Raw genomic sequence first — 21927 nt, 5'->3', positions numbered from 1 at the left:
TACATATATCTGAACCTGCTTTTACAGTGATATGTAGACAAACTGATATATATAAAAGATGTACATAAATACAGTGGTATGTAGACAAACTGATACATGTAAAAGATGTACATATATCTGAACCTGGAGTAACAGTGGTGTGTAGACAAACTGATACATGTAAAAGATGTACATATATCTGAACCTGCTGTTACAGTGGTATGTAGATGAATGTATATCTGAACCTGCTGTTACAGTTTGTATGTAGACAAACTGATACATGTAAAAGATGTACATATATATCTGAACCTGGAGTAACAGTGGTGTGTAGACAAACTGATACATGTAAAAGATGTACATATATCTGAACCTGCTGTTACAGTGGTATGTAGATGAACTGATACATGTAAAAGATGTACATATATCTGAACCTGCTGTTACAGTTGGTATGTAGACAAATTGATACATGTAAAAGATGTACATATATATATATCTGAACCTGGAGTAACAGTGGTATTTAGACAAACTGATAGATGTAAAATATGTATATATATCTGAACCTGCTGTTCAGTGGTAGATAGATAAACTGATGCATGTAAAAGGTGTACATAAATCTAAATCTGCAGTTACAGTGGTATGATAACTAGTGGAATATGATGTATCAGCCCTATTAGGAAGGAATCTATACATGTATCACTGGTAAATAGTTATCTTTTTTTCTCCATATATGATTGACAGTGAAATTAGAAGAAAACAATAAAGGTACATTTATACTTTGATTTGCAATTAACAGTTTTCTCAGAAAATATCAACACAAAGTATAATACATGTGTAGCATGTTTTAACAGCATTTATAGTAAATTAGTTTTCCTTTGTGTCTGAATTTTTAGACTTTGTGATATAATTATTTCTGCAGTTAACAGGCTCTATTATAGACTTTATACAACCTGCCAATTACCAAAAATGTATAGAAGTACATTATTTCAGGCCTTTAAGCATCCCCATATTTCCTATAAAATCCTTATCAACAATGCCCTATTGTTCCTATATGTCTGTCTGAAATACATGTACATGTATGCCTTTTTCTATATTAGTCATATAAATTCTCATGGATGAGTAAAAAGTTGACATTGAATTAAATATTTGATCTGAATAAAATTTTGAATATTTTCTAAAATATTTGCTCCCTTTTATTATAAGCTAACCTGAACCAAAGGTCCATGTCAGCTTCTATTATCACTTTGTGTCCATCATTGTAGTCAGTCGTCTTAAAATTTTCTTTGAAAATCTTATCTTCTGAAACTGCTCAGTAGATAATTACCAGATTTTGTCATAAGCATCCTAAGGCTGAAAAAAATATTGGTTATACAGATCAAGTCTGAAACATGGATGCAGTTGCAATTTTAGACCACAGGGGTCAAGTCATTAGTTTCTAAATGAATAAAGACTGTATTAGATATTGGAAAATAAATGGAACTTCTTCATTTGGCTTGAAGAGCTCTATAGAAGTCATTATTAGGTCAAAGTTATATGACGACACCTTATGGAAGATATTGCCCTTGAAAGGCCAAAAGTGGTGATTTTTTTGTGTATAGCTTATAACTTGAAGACCCTTTTAGATAGATATAAAAAGGCCTACCAAAGAGTTCATTATTCTCCATCATTTAATAATTGGGGTAATTAACAAGATTCAGAAAAAGGCCTGCAGAGTTTGTCATTAGTTTAGAATTGTATAATACTCCTTTTTGGAGTTATTGTCCTTGAAAGGTGAAAATGGTGATTTTTATCGGTTTTAAGTGTGTAACTTGAAATCCGTAATAGATGATTGTTGAATTGATCCTTATTGCATAGGCTACAAATGTCCTTCTATGTTAGAAGTTGAATGATGGCTTCTTTATTAGAGTTATTGCCCTTGAAAGGCAAATGATGACTATAAAGGTTTTAGGATATTACTTTCTATTGATCAAAAGATTCTTATGACAAGAGTCTATTTTTGAGTTATTTTCTTTAAATGGCTAAAAAGACTATTTTGACCAGGTGAACTCTCCAGAGCCTGTAGTTTCATGTACACATCAATAAAGTCTTGAAGATTGACTGTCATCACTATAGTGTCCCTATAAATACTTAAAATTTCCCTATTTTTTTTCAAGAAATTGTGCCCTATTAAAGGCCCTAAAATCAACATTCTTCCAGAAACCTGAATACAAAAAATTTTGAGACTTTTCATTTTGGAGCTTATGGACCAAGGCCTAGGGAAACAAGATTTGAGCGAAAATTAAAAGAATAAAATCTAAGGATAAAGACTAAACAGGAAAAACAAACGCATACAACAAAGTACATGAAATGACCAAAATAAAACATATAAAGAAACAAAAGTAAACGAGCAACCTGAACTCCACTGAAACTGGTAGTATGGACAGGTGCACTGGTAGGGTAAGAGTCCTTTATGGTCATTGATGGTACATTAGTTTGAAATTCCTTTCAGGGCATTGTTTGTACATTTGTTTTAATATTTCTTTCAGGGCATTGATGGTACATTTGTGTGTGCAGCACTGCAATCCCAATACTGCATGATTAACTATGAAAATTCTTACACACAAGATTTATTCCCCTTTGACTCAGAACACAGCAAGCCATTGATTAAAAGAATTAGCAAGGTAATAGTTAATGAATAATTTTATCTTACTGATGTGTCATCAACAATGAGAGCTCCTTTCTGTCCATCTGTATGACATGGATAGGTATACCTAAAGCTAATTTGTGTTATGTGTAACTCAAAAAGTATCAATATTATTTAAATTTTATACAGGGTTTACATATGTGCACTTCATATTTTAGACAAATTTGATATAAAGTATTTAATATGAATTTTTCCTTTTATTCAGCTCACATTATAGTTTTTATACTGTATAACTTGACTATTGGTTGATCTTTATAAAATTTTATAACAAGATTTCTAACCATGAATAGATATAACATGTGATTTTATTAATATCAGAAATTAAGAGTACTTGAATACATTTACAGATACTATTCCCGACTTGCGGACCAACATTTTGTAAACATTTATCTCCCTTTGGAGCAGGTGTGTATTCGGAACACGTAAGGTTTTCCATCCGATATCAACGATACTATAGAAAATCTCGAAAGTCAAAAGGGAATTTCTCGTTCTACTGACCCTGCCATAAATTTTCTTTACCCGGGATACAAATGAAAATCATCCTTATGTAACATACCAACAAAATGAAACACCCTGTAAATTTTAGAAACACCGTTATGTTTGTCTGCTGGGGATTCCATTTTTACATTCGAAACACCTCTTTTTTCTGCACCCGAATGCGAACATCGATTAGGGAGACTTCAAAATTATACCTGCTCTTACGGTAGATAACTCTGCAAAAACAGGATAAAATATGGCTGCATCCCAAGCTCCGCAAGTAGGGAATATGGTTACAAGATTGAAGATAAAACCATTATAAAAAAACAATCATTTTATTTATTTTTAGAAATTGTTTTCATTTATTCTTTAAACGTTGTTTTCCATATTCAAATCAGGTTCAAAATAAATATTTTCTTTTTAAGTAGCAGTCTGTATAAAAATCAGACTAGAGGTGATTCATGCATGTCAAAGTGCCACCAAATTTAGTTTTATTTCTTGTTCAGGAACACTTACTGATCACATAACCAGTCTCAGTTTTTCATTTGGTTGTTGCGCTTTTGAGGTAAAATTTATGTAGATTGTACATGTAATTACAAGAGTTATCGTTCTTGATTTGGTTTCATTTGGTTGATTTTAGTGGTTGATTTTCCAAAAAGTGCAGATCTGAATGCAAAAATGATTATTGTTATGTGACAGTATAGCATGTATAGACTGAAAAAGCATCATTTGTTTGGTGGTTTTTCTACACTATGAATCACTTTACCATTGGCAGTGTCTGAATTTTATACGGACTGGTACTTAAAAAGTCTTTAAGTGTTCGAGAATCATGAAATTAAAATAATAATGATGTTAATGAATCATAATGTTAATGAATCATTATGTTAATGAATCATAATGTTAATGAATCATGATGTTAATGAATCATAATGTTTAAGAATCAAGATGTTAATGAATCATGATGTTAATCATGTGCTTATTATATTAATTAGCAACATGATTATCATATGTAGATTTTTTTGTTGTGTAGACCTTACAATAGAAAACATTTCTTGTTGATTAATGTTTATAACTATTAGATGTCTCATTTCATTAGTTTCATGTCGATGATATATTTCCAATAAAATATTGTGCAGTATTTAATTTTACAAGTTGCATTTTGTAGGAGGAATTTCTGCTGAGTGGACCAAGTGCCTTAGGAATGTTTGTCACCTCAGCTGGTGTGTCCCAGCGACCTCCATTACAGTGGTCAGAAAATGTTGTTAGCATGAGCTACGTTCATCCATATATAATCGCCATGAATGATGAATTCATAACTGTACATAGGTATGAATACATTCACTGTTGAGTGTGATATAGACAGAACAGGTGTAGGACATAAACTCCCCAGACAAAAGCCCATTTTATACTGTGAAAGTACTTTAATTTGTGGATACCAATTTTCGTGGATTATGGAAGAAACGCTAATTCATGGATTCTTGAATTGGTGGTTTTAAGGTTTTCAGTATACACTTCAGTGAATATCTTCATTTTGTAGGGAACCAAAGCGTGGTTTGGGTACCCACAAAAACCACAAAAATTGGTACCCCACGAACAATAATATTTTCACAGTAATATGCTTGATGTGTAAAAACATATTTTGGGGGTCATTTTGGTGTTTTTTTTTGTTTTTTTTTCATTTTTATATGGTATATTCAGGAAGTATTTTGGTGGTTTTTTTTTATCATTTTTATATGGTATATTCAGGAAGTATTTGAATGATTATATATTTATTTGTATTTTTTTCTCTTGTGTTTTTGTTTATTTGAATAATTCATATATTTTTGTACATTTTTTATTTTTTTCTCTTTTTTTTTTAAATGTATACTTGGTATTTTATTTCTTTTTCCCAGAATCATTTGAAATTTCATCAAAAAATTCAGATAAAGCTATCATTAATACACTTTTTAAAAGAAAAACGATTGTTTTTAAGATATATAAGCCCCCAACCAGACAAGTGTTTTATTGATAAAATACTGACTTAAAAAGATACACCTGGTATTCATCTTAGAACATTTCTATTGATTAAATACTGAATTAAAAAGATACACCTGGTATTCATCGTAGGACGTTTCTTTTGATAAAATACTGAATTAAAAAGATACACCTGGTATTCATCTTAGGACGTTTCTTTTTAAAAAAAATACTGAATTAAAAAGATACACCTGGTATTCATCTTAGGACGTTTCTATTGATTAAATACTGACTTAAAAAGATACACCTGGTATTCATCTTAGGACGTTTCTTTTGATAAAATACTGAATTAAAAAGATACACCTGGTATTCATCTTAGGACGTTTCTTTTTTTAAAAAAAATACTGAATTAAAAAGATACACCTGGTATTCATCTTAGGACTTTTCTATTGATTAAATACTGACTTAAAAAGATACACCTGGTATTCATCTTAGGACGTTTCTTTTGATAAAATACTGACTTAAAAAGATACACTTGGTATCTTTTTAGGACTTTTCTATTGATTAAATACTGAATTAAAAAGATACACCTGGTATTCATCTTAGGACGTTTCTATTGATTAAATACTGAATTAAAAAGATACACCTGGTATTCGTCTTAGGACTTTTCTATTGATTAAATACTGACTTAAAAAGATACACCTGGTATTCATCTTAGGACGTAAGCCCCCAATCAGATAAAAGCATTTTACATTTATCTGTAAAATAAGAAATCAAAATTTCACAATTTTTGTATTTTAAATAATGTGTATTTTTTATTTGACACTCTATCCTTCTCCAACAAGTTTCCGGACTTTTTTTTCTGAACTCTTGGAGATAATGAGCTGATTTTTTTATGTAGGTGTATATTTTAGAGTTTCTGATTGAGCTTGAACTTTGTCCCAGTTTGTTGATTTTTTATGAAGTTGTGCCCTTAACATAGAAAAGTAAATGTAATGACCAGGTTTTTAGTTTTCTATACTATTTTACTTATTGGGCATGGCTTGTGTATATGTGTGTAAATTATTGCCCACCTTAATTAAATAACAAATAACAAATAACATTTCAATGTGTATCAGCTGTTTTCATTCTATTCAGTAGTGTGAATAAACTGAAATTGTGATAAAACAATGATAAAATGGAGTGTATGTGATTTATTTCTTAATTGAACAATATTTATTGAAGGGAGGTAACCCAATGTGATTTGATAATTTTTTTGTCAGTTTTTTTTTATATTTCACTGTATTTTTGCCTTTATTCCCAAATACCTAATTTATTATAGATAAAGATTTCAAATTTGTCTGTCAGTATTAGGATTATTTACTGACAGAGGACAAAGTGGAATCCTTAAAATTTTCAATACAAAATATTATGTATTGTGTACATTATATCAGAAATGCTTAAAATGTAAGTTCTGTGTCAATGGTTATGTGTATATTCTAAGAACATTAACATACATTATATTTTACAGTATTTTAGATCAGCAGCAGAAACAAGCCATACCATTCCAGGGAGGTTGTTTCCTTGGTAACTTTGATGGCAAGTTATTCATAGCTTCTGGCAAAGAAATTTATGCCTTAGTTCCTGTTGCTTGGGAAAAACAGGTAAGTCCTGCAAATTCTATATATTGAGAATGGATTTGGTGAATATGGTAAAGATACAACGGACAAAAAGTGTCAGATCAAGGCATCCCATAGGTCTTCGACAAATAAGGAGGAAACCCTACTACCACAGTGCAGAATGCAGCTAGCCCAAAACATGCAAAAGCAACATTATACTCATGTACAGCGAAATAGTTGCTCCCATATACTACAGCAACATAAATGTAAACTGCAAGCGAAAACTAAATAATACATACATAGGCCAGAAATTCCTGACTTTGGACAGGCACCAAAAATACAGTGGGATAGAAGTACTTTGGTGTGATCACAAGCCTCCCCCTTTTATATTTGACTTCTGTGGAAAAAATATTACACACACCTGATAATCAGTTCTAAAAGGTCTGAGTTCCTTGTAAAAATAGAATTAAAAAAACTGAATAAAAGTTACTCAAATGCACAAACAAAGGACTACTAGCAGTTAACTAACATACAAGCTCCAGACCAGTTTAAACCTATTGAAAGTTATACCCATATCATTATACCGTATGTCATATCAATTCTAATTTCTCCTATGCGAGGTCAAGAACCACGGTACCTCATAAGACACAAACTGTGTCATGCCGAAAACTGCTTTTAAATGTAGTGTGCTGGTTTCTGTTAAGACCTTATGAGCGAATCAATGTTATTATAAAAAAAAATGCTGTCTTTAACAATTTGACAACAATAACATGAATACATCCCTAACGAATTAGCCTTATCAACAGTTTAGTTAAATTATTGCATGATATTGAGTTTTCCATGCTTTGTGAAGAGTATTACTGTAAAATGTAGGGTTGGAGATACGTAATAATTATTTACAACTACATCTGTATTTGTGAATGAAATTCTTGCATTGGTTGAAAAATTTTGTCACTGTTTTTATGAGTTTGTGGTATTGAAAACATTGATGTAATAATTTCTCAGTTATATATAGATTTCTTTGGTTAAAATCTGAAACATGTTACAAATACGACAAAATTGAACCAATTATGATATGTAAACATCATAATGATGATGACAAGGGGTCCATCTAAAAACAGATAGGGAATAAAAAATCATCCCTTTTATTGTAAATTATAGTATTAAGTTTACCATTATTGATATACTAGCTATGATTGATGTGTAAAAGTAATCAAGGGAACCAAGATTCTAGCGGAAATCAAAAGAATATTAAATCAAGGGACAAAGACCAGACATGGAAAACAGACAAACACGACAAAGAACATAAAATAACTAAAGTAATACATACAAAGAAAAAAAGTAAATGAGCAACTAGGACTCCACTGGAAACACAGTAACAATCCACAAATTCATGATGATGAGCATAAAATTTCTGTAGTGATGACTTCAGTCTTGTAGCAACATAACCCTGTTCCAGAAGCCTAATTGTTAGAAGTCTAGTATGATACAAAAAGTCTGCATAGTTACGGCAAGCTCTGGCATAACGTAAGAGTTGTGATATGAAATCTCAATATGCATTTGCTGAAATGATGTTGCCACAGATGAAAGGAAAGTTGACAATTCTGAATGAAAAGTCATTACGTTTGTCGTAAAGTTTGGTCAATAGTTTTCCTTTACCATCAATCTCTACGTGTAGGTCAAGATATGAGGCTGACTTCATAGTAAACAATTATACATCAATTGATGGCTAAAATGTGCTAATTATGACTAATGTGCAAGCAATTATACATGTATTGATGGCTATAGTGTTCTAGCTATGACTAATTTGTGATCAATTTTACATGTGTTGATGGCTAAAATGTGCTAGCTATGACTGATTCATACCTGCCATGATTTGAAAATTTCCATGGTTTTTTTTTTTTTTTTTTTTTTTTAGGCTGACTTCATAGTAAATTATACATCAGTTGATGGATATAATGTGCTAGCTTGACTGACGTGTTAACAATTATACATGTATTGATGGCTAAAATGTGCTAGCTATGACAGTTGTGTAAACAATTATACATGTATTGATGGCTTCAGTGTGCTAACAATGACTGATGTATCTTTAAATTATACATCAGTAGATGGCTGTAGTGTCCTAGCTATGATTGATTCAGACCTGCGAACTTTTGAAAATCCCCATGGTTTTTTTTTTAATAGGACAAATCCGAATGGACAATTTTCTGACATATAACAGTGTATAAGGGCCTTCCTTTTCACCATTTACCTAGTGTTTTATGTTAATATATGTGCGTGGAATATAATTTAAAGAATGTAGAAATGCCCCTTTTATGGTGGTTTCCTCCAAATGTAATTGAAATTCTGAAGTTCAAATACTCTAAAAAAAAAAAAAAAAAATTTAAAAAAATTAAACAATTGATAAACAAACATATACACACATTACTGTTTTAAAAATACATTATGAACACTTTCAAAATTTTTAGAAATTTATTGTTAAAGGGCAAGACCACCTTTGTTTTGAAGTTCGGCTCTGATGAAAAATCATACACATGTAACCAACAATAAATAAATTTTAATGCTAAATGTGCTTTTGTAAAATAACAAGACTATGCAAATTTTTTAAATCTTTTAGATATATGTGAATAACCATTTTGCAAAACTCTTCTATCTGAAGGAATGGGTAGTGTTGATCAAAAGCGGACTTTATTGAATTTTACCCATAGCTTCCTATTAGCTTGTGAAGACGTAAAGTCTATTTGTAAAGTGGAAGTAAATAGGAAGTTGATTACGATGAAAGGATCATGGTGGCGCCTGTTGGCACAGGAAATTCAAATTCCCTAATTATGAATCACAGTTGATTAGTTACGAAAAGGAAATTATTTTTTTTTTAATTTAATTTCAATTCACAAATATTTAACAGATTAGTTCAAATATTCAGCATAAATTGTGTAAGTTGGCAGGTATGCTGATGATGGCTATAGTATGCTAATTATGACTGACGTGTAAACAATTATACATGTATTGATGGCTTTAGTGTGTTAACTACGACTGATGTGTTAACAATTATACATGTATTGATGGCTTTAGTATGTTAACTACGACTGATTTGTTAACAATTATACATGTATTGATGGCTTTAGTATGTTAACTACGACTGATTTGTTAACAATTATACATGTATTGATGGCTTTAGTGTGTTAACTATGACTGATGTGGTAACAATTATACAAATATTTAGGTCCAAGCTCTGCTAGCTGACAAGAGAGTAACGGAAGCATTAGAACTTGCAAAAAATGCCAATAAAGCAGGATTAACTAAAGACAAGTTCTTGAAAGTAAGTATAACAAACCTTTGAATTTGAGTAATGAATGAGATTACTATAGTGTTATAAGTCTGCTAATGGTGATGTACATTTGCATCATCTGACAAGTTGAGTTGTATTCTGTACAGGATTTTTATCTGTTATTTTAGGAGATTACTGGTTTATCCCTGACTATAAAGATATTTAGGAGAAAGACAAGTTCTTTATTTGTATTTTTAGATTAAATCTACAACTTCAGGTTTTTCAAAGCAACAGATTTCCCCCTCTCATAATTACTTGTGTCCAGGTTCTGTTTATAAAAAACTGTTTTAATTAAGAATGTTTTTATATACATAAGAACTTATCTACACAAATAAACTGCAACTTGCATATTTGATACTCTAAATTCAGAAATTTCCATGTACATTTATTTCCACGATTACAGTCATTGAGAAGAAAGTGGGAGGATTAATTTTCGTGATTCACAACTTGGAAAAAAATATAGTCAGGAAGTTTCTCTGTTTTCAGTTCATATTTACCTAGCAAAATCAAAGTTTATACTGAGATTCCCATACAATGTCAAAAAATCATGTTAATTAACGGATTGTATATACAATGGCAATATTACCTTCTCCTTCAGTGGGGATCTAGCCATGAGTAAAATATCACATACTGATAATAAAAGTCAATGTGTTAAATAGGGATCTTGAAACTAAAAAAAAACAATGTCACATGTTTTAGATTGGTTATATAATTCATTGTGTGGGAGGCTCAGCTTAGGTAATGAATAGTTTTTACAGAAGGTCATTAATATAAAAATGGAATCTGTTTAAAACTACACATAGTTTAATAAGATGAAGTTTGTGTTAAAATAATAGACTTTAAATTCATTTAAATTATTTTGGTTGTAAAATGTTGCATGACTTCATTAATCTCTATATTAAGAGGTATTTGACATCCTTGTAAAATTACACCTTGTGGTGGCTCTAGCAATTTGTAACACCCGTTGTCAGTCGCAGATGTACCAAGGACACTGTGGTAGACATTGAAAATGCCAGCCATTGCATTTTTCGCATTAAAAACATGAGAAATATAACTGAATTTACGGTAAAAAAAAAAACAACAAATAACATGTTGTTTATATGGTCGAAAATAAAGGGTTTAATTTTCTTTGTAGATTTACAAAAGGTTTCAACAACAGGCAGCATTTATAGAGTTTTCTGAGGCTCACTTTGAAGAGGCCCTGGATTTATTTAAAAGCAGCCAAGTTGATGTCCGAGAGGTAAAACTTTTATATTGCCTCATTTTTTTATTGTGAACCCACTCATATACTGTAAGAGGACTTTATTATCCCATTGCAAACTATGGTACAATTTTGTAATACTTCCTGTCAATCCCTCCATCCTTCAGCCCATTCTTTCAATCTATCCATCCTGCATCCTACTCCTTCCATCTGTACATCTGTACATCCTTCAGTCTGTCTTTCATCATGCTTCCTTCCGTGTGTCCATTTGTACATCCTTCAGTTTATCCTGCATCATGCTCCTTCCATCTGTCCATCTGTACATCTGTACGGAAGTATCATTCATTCTGGATATCAGTGAAATATTTATAGTTTAAAACAGAATCATGCATTAATTTGAAGAAAGCATTTCCGTTCGTGAAGTTATCTGCCGGAAGCCCTTTTGTCATTCTTTTACTCACAGTACTCGAAGCCACTCATGTGACTTCTGAATAATGATTACGTTATATTACATAATTAATAATTCATTCACTGATCAGTTTTCATTTTATTAGTGGACAGATGATAATTGAAAGGGACAGTAGTTTTAACTACAAATTTAATCCATACGTTACATTTTGTCATTGGTTGGCTGTTAATTGGTGCGTACACACATCAGGCAACCTGGGTCATTTAATAGTATGATCTTTACGATCTTTTAACTGTCAATTAATGTGACCTGAACCCAAGCCAGAACAACATAGGGGTGAAATTATTAGACTTTGTTGATAGGTAATTTACAAAGACAATACAAATAATTAATTACATGTACCATCAATACCCCTTTGATCTTTAATACACATTCTTTCAGAACTGTGAACATTATTTTGTCGGCAATACTGTTTGTACAATCAAATCATTTACAAATGATGCAAGCTTTGAAATGTCATAAAAGGCCCAAAGTTTTGAATTGGCATTAATCATGTCTCAACCAACAAACTGACAAGGTTTAGGGTTATAAACACATTAATGGAAACAGCTCTTAGAATGCATTGCTATTTTTCACAAAACTGGCCACCCCTATAAACCAGCTATTTTTCTTGTCCCAGTGCTGGCCGGTTTGGAGAAGTTTCACTGTTCTTTCTATCTCTGCTTGAAAACTGCTGTTATTCTGTATATAAAAAGTTTTATGTCTGACTTCCATATAACATTGATTATCTCATAAACATAGTATAAAACATTTTCTTTTTAAAGCTCTTACTGTCTTCCTGCAATTATCTGTTTCAGGTAATAAGTTTGTATCCAAAGCTTTTGCCTTCTATCTGTAATTTTACACGATCGGTACCACCTTTACATGAGATAGCAGATGTAAATCAGTTATCCAGGGGAAAACAACATGTACAGAAAGAATACAGAGAATTCCTTTGTTCTTACCTGGCTGATATCAAAGGAACAGGGACAGGGTATAAACAGGTAAGTTCCTTTGTTCTTACCTGGCTGATATCAAAGGAACAGGGACAGGGTATAAACAGGTAAGTTCCTGTGTTCTTACCTGACTGATATCAAAGGAACAGGGACAGGGTATACACAGGTAAGTTCCTGTGTTCTTACCTGGCTGATAACAAAGGAACAGGGACAGGTTATGAACAATTAAGTTCTTTGTTCTTACCTTGCTGATAACAAAGGAACAGGGGCAGGGTATGAACAAATAAGTTCCTTTGTTCTTACCTGACTGATATCAAAGGAACAGGGACAGGGTATGAACAGGTAAGTTCTTTTGTTCTTACCTGGCTAATATCAAAGGAAATGGGACTGGGTATGAACAGATAAGTTCTTTTGTTCTTACCTGGCTAATATCAAAGGAAATGGGACTGGGTATGAACAGATAAGTTCCTTTGTTCTAACCTTGCTGATAATAAAGGAACAGGGACAGGGTATGAGTATGAACAGGCAAGTTCCTTTGTTGTAACCTGGCTGATATTGAAGGAACAGGGACAGGTTATGAACAGATAAGTTCCTTTGTTCTTACATGGTTAATAACAAAGGAACAGGGATAGGGTATGAACAAGTAAGTTCCTTTGTTCTTACCTGACTGATATCAAAGAAAATGGGACAGGGTATGAACTAGTAAGTTCCTTTGTTCTTACCTGACCGAAAATCAAAAGGAAATGGGACAGGGTATGAACAGGCAAGTTCCTTTGTTGTAACCTGGCTGATATAAAAGGAAATGGGACAGGGAATGAACAGATAAGTTCCTTTGTTCTTACCTGGCTGATAACAAAGGAACAGGGACAGGTGTGAACAGGTAAATTCCTTTGTTCTTACCTGGCTGATATCAAAGGAACAGGGACAGGGTATAAACAGGTAAGTACTAGTATTGATGCGTAGACCAGTTTATGGCAAATAAAATTGAATTTATATATTTTTCAATACAAATATTTGCAGGCTTCTGAGTGATTTTAATTATTTCAAGTTAGAAATGGGCCCTACATTATACCAATGTAAAAAAAGGAATGGATATGTTGAAATACAACAAATACTCCAGCATGTAACCTTTATCCAAAAAATAGGTACCACCGGAGATCAAAAGTAAAATGATATGTGGTAACAGAACGATGACGATTCTTTAAAATTTAATTAAAAAAATAAATTTGGCAATGCTAAGACACATCTTTGACCATCATCTTTGGCTTACCTGGCCAAAGGCCATGTGAGCTATTGCCATCATGTGGCCTCTTTCATTGTCAATTTTTCAAAATTCTTCTCACCAAACACTACTTAACAAATTAAAACAAACTTGGTATGATTGTTCCTTGGCCATTGTTACTAAAATAGAACATAGGGGTATTTTTAGCTTACCTGGCAGAAAGATCATGTGAGCTACTGCCATTACTATGTGTCTGTCGTCAGTCGTCGCTGTCCATTGTCATGGTCCATTAACTTTTTCAAACACCATCTCCTCTGAAACTACTCTATGGATTGTAACCAAACTTTTCATGAATGTTCCTTAGGGTATTGTTAACAATCCTTGTCTGGGGATTTTTGATCTGGCAAAAAACATGGCCACTGTTTATGAAAATTTTCAGTAAGATTCATTGACAAATGAATGAGTTATGGGTCCTGAAATTTTTTTCCTGAATTTTACATTTCCAACTTTTAAAATTTTCTACTCCAAAATACTGGATGGATTGAAACAAACCTTTGCATGAATGTTATGTTGAATGTGTTTAAAATCTATGTGTGGGGATTTCTGATCTTGCGAAAAATATGGCCACCTTTACTAAAAATAAACCACAGGGGTTAAATTGAAGAATTATGCAACTAACTCAAAAAATAGTTCGGTTTAGCTAAAATCTGGTAGGGATAAAATTGTTCAGCATGATGGAATGAACCTATGCGAAAATTTTATGAAAGATCCATTGACATATGAATGAGTTGTGGGTCGTGAAATGGATTTTTCCTCAATTTTACATTTCCAACTTTGAAAATCTTCTCCCCTGAAACTGCTGAATGGATTGAAACAAAACATTGCATTATGTAAAATATGTTTAGCAATCTTTGCATGTGGATTTTTGATCTTTTGAAAAATATGGCTACCATTTCTAAAAATAGACCATAGGGGTCAAATTGAAGCATTATGCAAATAACTCAAAAACAGGTGGGTTAAGCTTAATTTTGGCAGGGATTAAAATTGTTCAGCATGATGGGATTACCTACATTTATGTGAATGCAGAAATTTTCAGAAAGATCTGTTGATAAATGAATGAGTTGTGGGTCCTGAAATGGATTTTTTTTAAAAACCTCCTCTTTGACAACTTGTATGATGGATGTTAGGATATCCTTAATTTTTTATCAGTTGAAAGCATGGCAACCACATAAAAAAATTGACGATTTGTTGAAATAACTTGGAAACCAGAGGGTTTAGCCTAATTTATGAGGGGGGGAATTGATCAGTATGATGAGACCAACCTATTTCTAAAAAGAGCAAAAAAAAAAATGACAATTATAGATTTATTTTATTATATGAAAACTGGTTGGATAACTAAGATGCTCTGTATTTATTAAATGATTCTTGTGACAATAGTAAGGTAAGGTCAAGAGTCCAGCTTTAGAAAGATATAAAGACTATTTTTGACCAGATGAGCAAATCAGGCTCTCTAGAGCCTCTAGTTAATGTTATATCTTTCTTAAATTTTCTCCTCTGAGACTACTTGACCAATTAGAACCAAACTTGATGTGAAAGTTTCTTAGGGTATCATGCATACAATGATGTTGGAACTTTTGATCCTCAAAAAGCATACTAAAAATAGAACATAGGGGTCAGATTAAATTTTTTTTGCATACATCTCCAATACTGTTAGGTTTAGCCGAATTCTGACATGGGGTCAAAGTGTTCAGTATGATGACATCTATCTGTGGTCAAATTTTCATTTCAATTTTTTAGGCCATGTTGGAGTTATTGCCCTTTTTCAATTAATTTTATTTCTTTCAAAATCTTCTCTTCTGACCCTACTTGCCCAATTGGAACCAAACTTGGTATGAATGTTCCTAGGGTGTCCTGCTTAGAACTGATTTGGGGATTTTTGATCAGTCAGAAAGCATGGTGGCTGTCACTAAAAATAGAACATAGGAGTCAGACAGTAGTTTTTCACTTATTATTTCTCCAAAACTGTTAGGTTTAGCCAAATTCTTTCAATTGCTGAAATGATCCTTATGATAAGTTCTACCAAAATCTTCTTGAGTCTAAATTTTTGGACAACTCTTTGTTGAATTTATTGCTCTTGAAAAACAAAATTTGAGCTGGTGAGTGATTCAGGCTCCTGGGAGCCTCTTGTTCAAAAACACTGAACACACACCAGTGTGGTCTTTTCCGCACAGTTATTCAAATTTGAACAGTTGTCAATTGAAGCTTGACTTTATCCAAAAGATCATGCAGATGTTCAGTTAAGAAAGAATCATTGGTTTAATGTAGGGCTATTTAAATCTTGTTTGTATTGCCATGATGTTGCTGTTGTCTGTAAGCATTTGACTTCAGGACAGTAGCTTAAGTATAAATGAATGGATCTCTGTGAAATTTAATCTCAATGATCAATTATAAAAAAAGAAGATTGGTATTAGGTCATGTTGTTATTGCCCTAAGCCTTTAGAAATAAAGGGCCCAAAGGAAAAAAACAAGCATGAAATTGTACAGTCCCTGAACCGATCCGTGCAACAGTTTGATGGATTGATGACCGTTGGCTGATTAATCGCTGACAGATTGATGACCGGTGACCGATCTGATCACAGTTTTGTTATGTAAAATGACGAATGAATCGTTAAAAATAAAACAAATGTTAATAAAAAGTATAGGTTGATGTTCAAATTTTTTGCATAATGTAAATATGTGTAAAATTGACAGAGAAGACACTGGAAACTGTAAAATATATTGACCTTTCTGTGGTCACATGAAACGATCACCGGTTTGATAGACCGGTTTGACGGATCAGAAACTGATCGGTAATCGATGACCGATCAAATTTTTGTTGCACGGATCGGTTCAGGTACTGTACCACAATTTACTGAAGTATACAAAACACTGGTGATGAAGTCCTAGATTGAAATCATTTGAAACATGATTTTTTTTTTCAGGAAATAGACACTGCTTTATTAAAACTTTATGCTGAAATTGACTCACCAGAGTTAATTCCCCTGATTGCTATAGACACTGGTTGTGATTTGAAGGATTCTGTGGAGTGGTTAGAAAAATATAAGCGATTTAATGCCTTAGGATTGTTATATAAAGTTCACGGTGAACATGATAAGGCATTAGCTGTATGGGTTAGGTAAGTGACAGAAGCCATTTAATACCTTAGGGTTGTTATATAAAGTTCACAGTGAACATGATACGGCATTAGCTGTATGGGTTAGGTGAGTGATAGAAGCCATTGAATACCTTAGGGTTGTTACATAAAGTTCACGGTGAACATGATAAGGCATTAGCTGTATGGGTTAGGTGAGTGATAGAAGCCATTTAATACCTTAGGGTTGTTACATAAAGTTCACGGTGAACATGATAAGGCATTAGCTGTATGGGTTAGGTGAGTGATAGAAGCCATTGAATACCTTAGGGTTGTTACATAAAGTTCACGGTGAACATGATAAGACATTAGCTGTCTGAGTTAGGTGAGTGATAGAAGCCATTGAATACCTTAGGGTTGTTACATAAAGTTCACGGTGAACATGATAAGGCATTAGCTGTATGGGTTAGGTGAGTAACAGAAGCCATTTAATACCTTAGGGTTGTTATTTAAAGTTCACAGTGACAAAAAAGTAATCTCTTAATCTACAGAATGAAGACTTGGGATTTTAACCATATTTGTCAGTTTTTTGTAAGTGTTTAACTTTAATTGAAATGCATTACATTGTCTGGTTTGATTCTTAAGTTAACATTAATGACAATAACAAAGGGATGTAGTACAATAACTTGAGGAGCTTGTTCTCTACATACTAAGAGGACAAGGTACAATAGCAAAAGAAAATTGTTCATTGCATACTTAAGAGGACAGGGTACAAAATGAGAAAAATTTGCCCCTCAAATTTTACAAAAGGACAATTGTATAATAATAACAAAAAATTGCCTATGCATAGTTTTGAAAGGAAAATATACCATAGCAAGAAATATGCTGTCTAACAGACTTTATGATTTCCTTTGTTGTATTTTTCAGAATATGTAATGGTGAAATAGAAGATGAATCATTTGAAGGTGTAAATTTTATTATAGATTATTTAGCTAAGTGAGTATTTGATATATATCAGTTTAATTGTTCAACACAGCTTAGGTAAATTTAACATGTATCATCCATTCACAGTGGACACACTTTAGGAAATATGCTTCTACTTTAAAACTCTGTTCTTAAGACTTCTATTTAAGTATCTACATTATTATGTGAGATAAACGACATTGTCTGACTTTATTTTACTACCTGTCAATTTGTTCTAGTGAATGTAATTACAAAATATGAATAACTTTCAGTGACTTGCATGGTTTCATGCAGTAATAACGCTGATATCATCTTAATAATAAATCATTTTTATAATATTGTTTTTTTTTCCAGTTTAGGTGACCATGAGTTAGTATGGAAGTATGTAGACTGGGTTTTATCTAAAGACCAAGAGAATGGTGTAAAAGTAGGTCATATAAGTGTATAAATATAGGGAGGATTTGTAGTCATTTAAGTGTACAAATATAGGGAGGATTTGTAGTCATTTAAGTATATGAAAATAGGGAGGATTTGTAGTCATTTAAGTGTACAAATATAGGGAGGATTTGTAGTCATTTGAGTGCATAGATATAGGGAGGATTTGTAGTCATATAAGTCTTTAAATATTGGGAGGATTTGTAGTCATTTAAGTGTACAAATATTGGGAGGATTTGTAGTCATTTAAGTGTACAAATATAGGGACGATTTGTAGTCATTTAAGTGTACAAATATAGGGACGATTTGTAGTCATTTGAGTGCATAGATATAGGGACGATTTGTAGTCATATAAGTCTTTAAATATTGGGAGGATTTGTAGCATTTAAGTGTACAAATATTGGGAGGATTTGTAGTCATTTAAGTGTACAAATATAGGGAGGATTTGTAGTCATTTAAGTGTATAGATATAGGGAGGATTTGTAGTCATTTAAGTGTACAAATATAGGGAGGATTTGTAGTCATTTAAGTGTATAGATATAGGGAGGATTTGTAGTCATTTAAGTGTACAAATATAGGGAGGATTTGTAGTCATTTTTTGTGTAGAAAGATAGGGAGGATTTGAAGTCATTTAAGTGTATAGATATAGGGAGGATTTGTAGTCATTTAAGTGTATAGATATAGGGAGATTTGTAGTCATTTAAGTGTACAAATATAGGGAGGATTTGTAGTCATTTTAGTGTACAAAGATAGGGAGGATTTGAAGTCATTTAAGTCTATAGATATAGGAGGATTTGTAGTCCTATACAGTGTTCTAGGATTCCTATTTCCCATTACCTGGGGCCAGTGAAATTTGGGTCAGGGAAAGTTAGGTACTTAGTTACACTTTCCCATGGGAAGTTGAAAAATACATATGCTCTAGGGATTTGTTTTGTTCAGAAAGCAGTCATTGACTGTTGGAAAGTTGATTTTATATGGATTTTTCCTAGGAAAACCTCAATTTCTAAAAAATCCTAGAACACTGCCTATAAGTGTATAGATATAGGGAGGATTTGTAGTCATGATTGTTTCTTTACTGATCAGAAATCAAAATAAACATTGAATATAATGATGCTTTTCACAGTTGAACCTGTCTTAACCAAACCTCATCCTGACTTAAAGTTATGTTCAGTTCAAATCCCATCCTGACTTAAGGTTATGTTCAGTTCAAACCCCATCCTGACTTAAGGTTATGTTCAGTTACAGCAGGTGTTCAGTTCAAACCCCATCATGACCTAAGGTTATTTTCTGTTCAAATCCCATGCTGACTTAAGGTTATGTTCTGTTTGGGCAGGTGTTCAGTTCAAACCCCATCCTGACTTAAGGTTATGTTCAGATATGGCAGGTGTTCAGTTCAAACCCCATCCTCACTTAAGGTTATGTTCAGATATGGCAGGTGTTCAGTTCAAACCCCATCCTAACTTAAGGTTATGTTCAGTTCAAACCCCATCCTGACTTAAGGTTATGTTCAGTTCAAACCCCATCATGACCTAAGGTTATTTTCTGTTCAAATCCCATGCTGACTTAAGGTTATGTTCTGTTTGGGCAGGTGTTCAGTTCAAACCCCATCCTAACTTAAGGTTATGTTCAGTTACGGCAGGTGTTCAGTTCAAACCCCATCCTGACTTAAGGTTATGTTCAGTTCAAACCCCATCCTGACTTAAGGTTATGTTCAGATATGGCAGGTGTTCAGTTCAAACCCCATCCTCACTTAAGGTTATGTTCAGATATGGCAGGTGTTCAGTTCAAACCCCATCCTAACTTAAGGTTATGTTCAGTTCAAACCCCATCCTGACTTAAGGTTATGTTTAGTTCAAACCCCATCCTGACTTAAGGTTATGTTCAGTTACAGCAGGTGTTCAGTTCAAACCCCATCATGACTTAAGGTTATTTTCTGTTCAAATCCCATGCTGACTTAAGGTTATGTTCTGTTTGGGCAGGTGTTCAGTTCAAACCCCATCCTGACTTAAGGTTATGTTCAGTTCAAACCCCATCCTGACTTAAGGTTATGTTCAGTTACAGCAGGTGTTCAGTTCAAACCCCATCATGACTTAAGGTTATTTTCTGTTCAAATCCCATGCTGACTTAAGGTTATGTTCTGTTTGGGCAGGTGTTCAGTTCAAACCCCATCCTGACTTAAGGTTATGTTCAGTTCAAACCCCATCCTGACTTAAGGTTATGTTCAGATATGGCAGGTGTTCAGTTCAAACCCCATCCTCACTTAAGGTTATGTTCAGATATGGCAGGTGTTCAGTTCAAACCCCATCCTAACTTAAGGTTATGTTCAGTTCAAACCCCATCCTGACTTAAGGTTATGTTTAGTTCAAACCCCATCCTGACTTAAGGTTATGTTCAGTTACAGCAGGTGTTCAGTTCAAACCCCATCATGACTTGAGGTTATTTTCTGTTCAAATCCCATGCTGACTTAAGGTTATGTTCTGTTTGGGCAGGTTTTCAGTTCAAACCCCATCCTGACTTAAGGTTATGTTCAGATATGGCAGGTGTTCTGTTCAAACCCCATCCTCACTTAAGGTTATGTTCAGATATGGCAGGTGTTCAGTTCAAACTCCATCCTAACTTAATGTTATGTTCAGTTCAAACCCCATCCCGACTTAAGGTTATGTTTAGTTCAAACCCCTTAAGGTTATGTTTAGTTCAAACCCCATCCTGACTTAAGGTTATGTTCAGTTTACGGCAGGTGTTCAGTTCAAACCCCATCCTGACTTAAGTTTATGTTCACTTATGGCAGGTGTTCAGTTCAAACCCCATCCTTACTTAAGATTATGTTCAGCTCAAACCCCATCCTGACTTTAGATTATGTTCAGTTTAGGCAGGTGTTCAGTTCTAACTCCATTCTGACTTAAGGTTATGTTCAGTTATGGCAGGTGTGCAGTTCAAACCCCATCCTGACTTAAAGTTATGTTCAGTTCAAACCCCATCCTGACTTAAGATTATGTTCAGTTAAGGCAGGTGTTCAGTTCTAACTCCATTCTGACTTAAGGTTATGTTCAGTTATGGCAGGTGTTCAGTTCAAACTCCATCCTGACTTAAGGTTTTGTTCACTTCAAACCCCATCCTGTCTTAAGGTTATGTTCAGTTAAGGCAGGTGTTCAGTTCAAACTCCATCCTGACTTAAGGTTTTGTTCACTTCAAACTCCATCCTGACTTAAGGTTATGTTCAGTTCAAACCCCATCCTGTCTTAAGGTTATGTTCAGTTTAGGTGGTTCAGTTCAAACCCCATCCTGACTTAAAGTTATGTTCAGTTCAAACCCCATCCTGTCTTAAGGTTATGTTCAGTTTAGGTGGTTCAGTTCAAACTCCATCCTGACTTAAGGTTATGTTCAGTTCAAACCCCATCCTGACTTAAGGTTATGTTCAGTTCAAACCCCATCCTGACTTAAGGTTATGTTCAGTTTAGGTGGTTCAGTTCAAACCCCATCCTGACTTAAGGTTATGTTCAGTTTAGGTGGTTCAGTTCAAACCCCATCCTGACTTAAAGTTATGTTCTAGTTAGGTA

The 21927-nt window shown here is 33.3% G+C and overlaps 1 protein-coding gene across 1 annotated transcript in view; it reads left to right on the top strand.

Moving 5' to 3' along the window:
- Nucleotides 1-21927, top strand: part of LOC148610834 (transforming growth factor-beta receptor-associated protein 1-like) — a 76929-nt gene that overhangs the window by 19380 nt on the left and 35622 nt on the right. Inside the window, exons 7-15 of the mRNA XM_088596250.1 lie at nucleotides 2502-2636; nucleotides 4302-4462; nucleotides 6600-6732; nucleotides 9911-10006; nucleotides 11151-11255; nucleotides 12483-12668; nucleotides 16824-17017; nucleotides 17900-17968; nucleotides 18290-18362. Of these exons, the coding sequence (XP_088452376.1) occupies nucleotides 2502-2636; nucleotides 4302-4462; nucleotides 6600-6732; nucleotides 9911-10006; nucleotides 11151-11255; nucleotides 12483-12668; nucleotides 16824-17017; nucleotides 17900-17968; nucleotides 18290-18362 (1152 nt within the window). The remainder of the gene's footprint in view (nucleotides 1-2501; nucleotides 2637-4301; nucleotides 4463-6599; nucleotides 6733-9910; nucleotides 10007-11150; nucleotides 11256-12482; nucleotides 12669-16823; nucleotides 17018-17899; nucleotides 17969-18289; nucleotides 18363-21927) is intronic.

Source organism: Perna viridis, chromosome 8 (assembly GCF_037379345.1).
Source record: "Perna viridis isolate PV_CMFRI_1.1 ecotype Kerala chromosome 8, ASM3737934v1, whole genome shotgun sequence".
In the NCBI taxonomy this organism is placed as follows: domain Eukaryota; kingdom Metazoa; phylum Mollusca; class Bivalvia; order Mytilida; family Mytilidae; genus Perna; species Perna viridis.
Note: the sequence above shows the minus strand (reverse complement) of the source record. Positions and strands in the feature narration are given on the sequence as shown.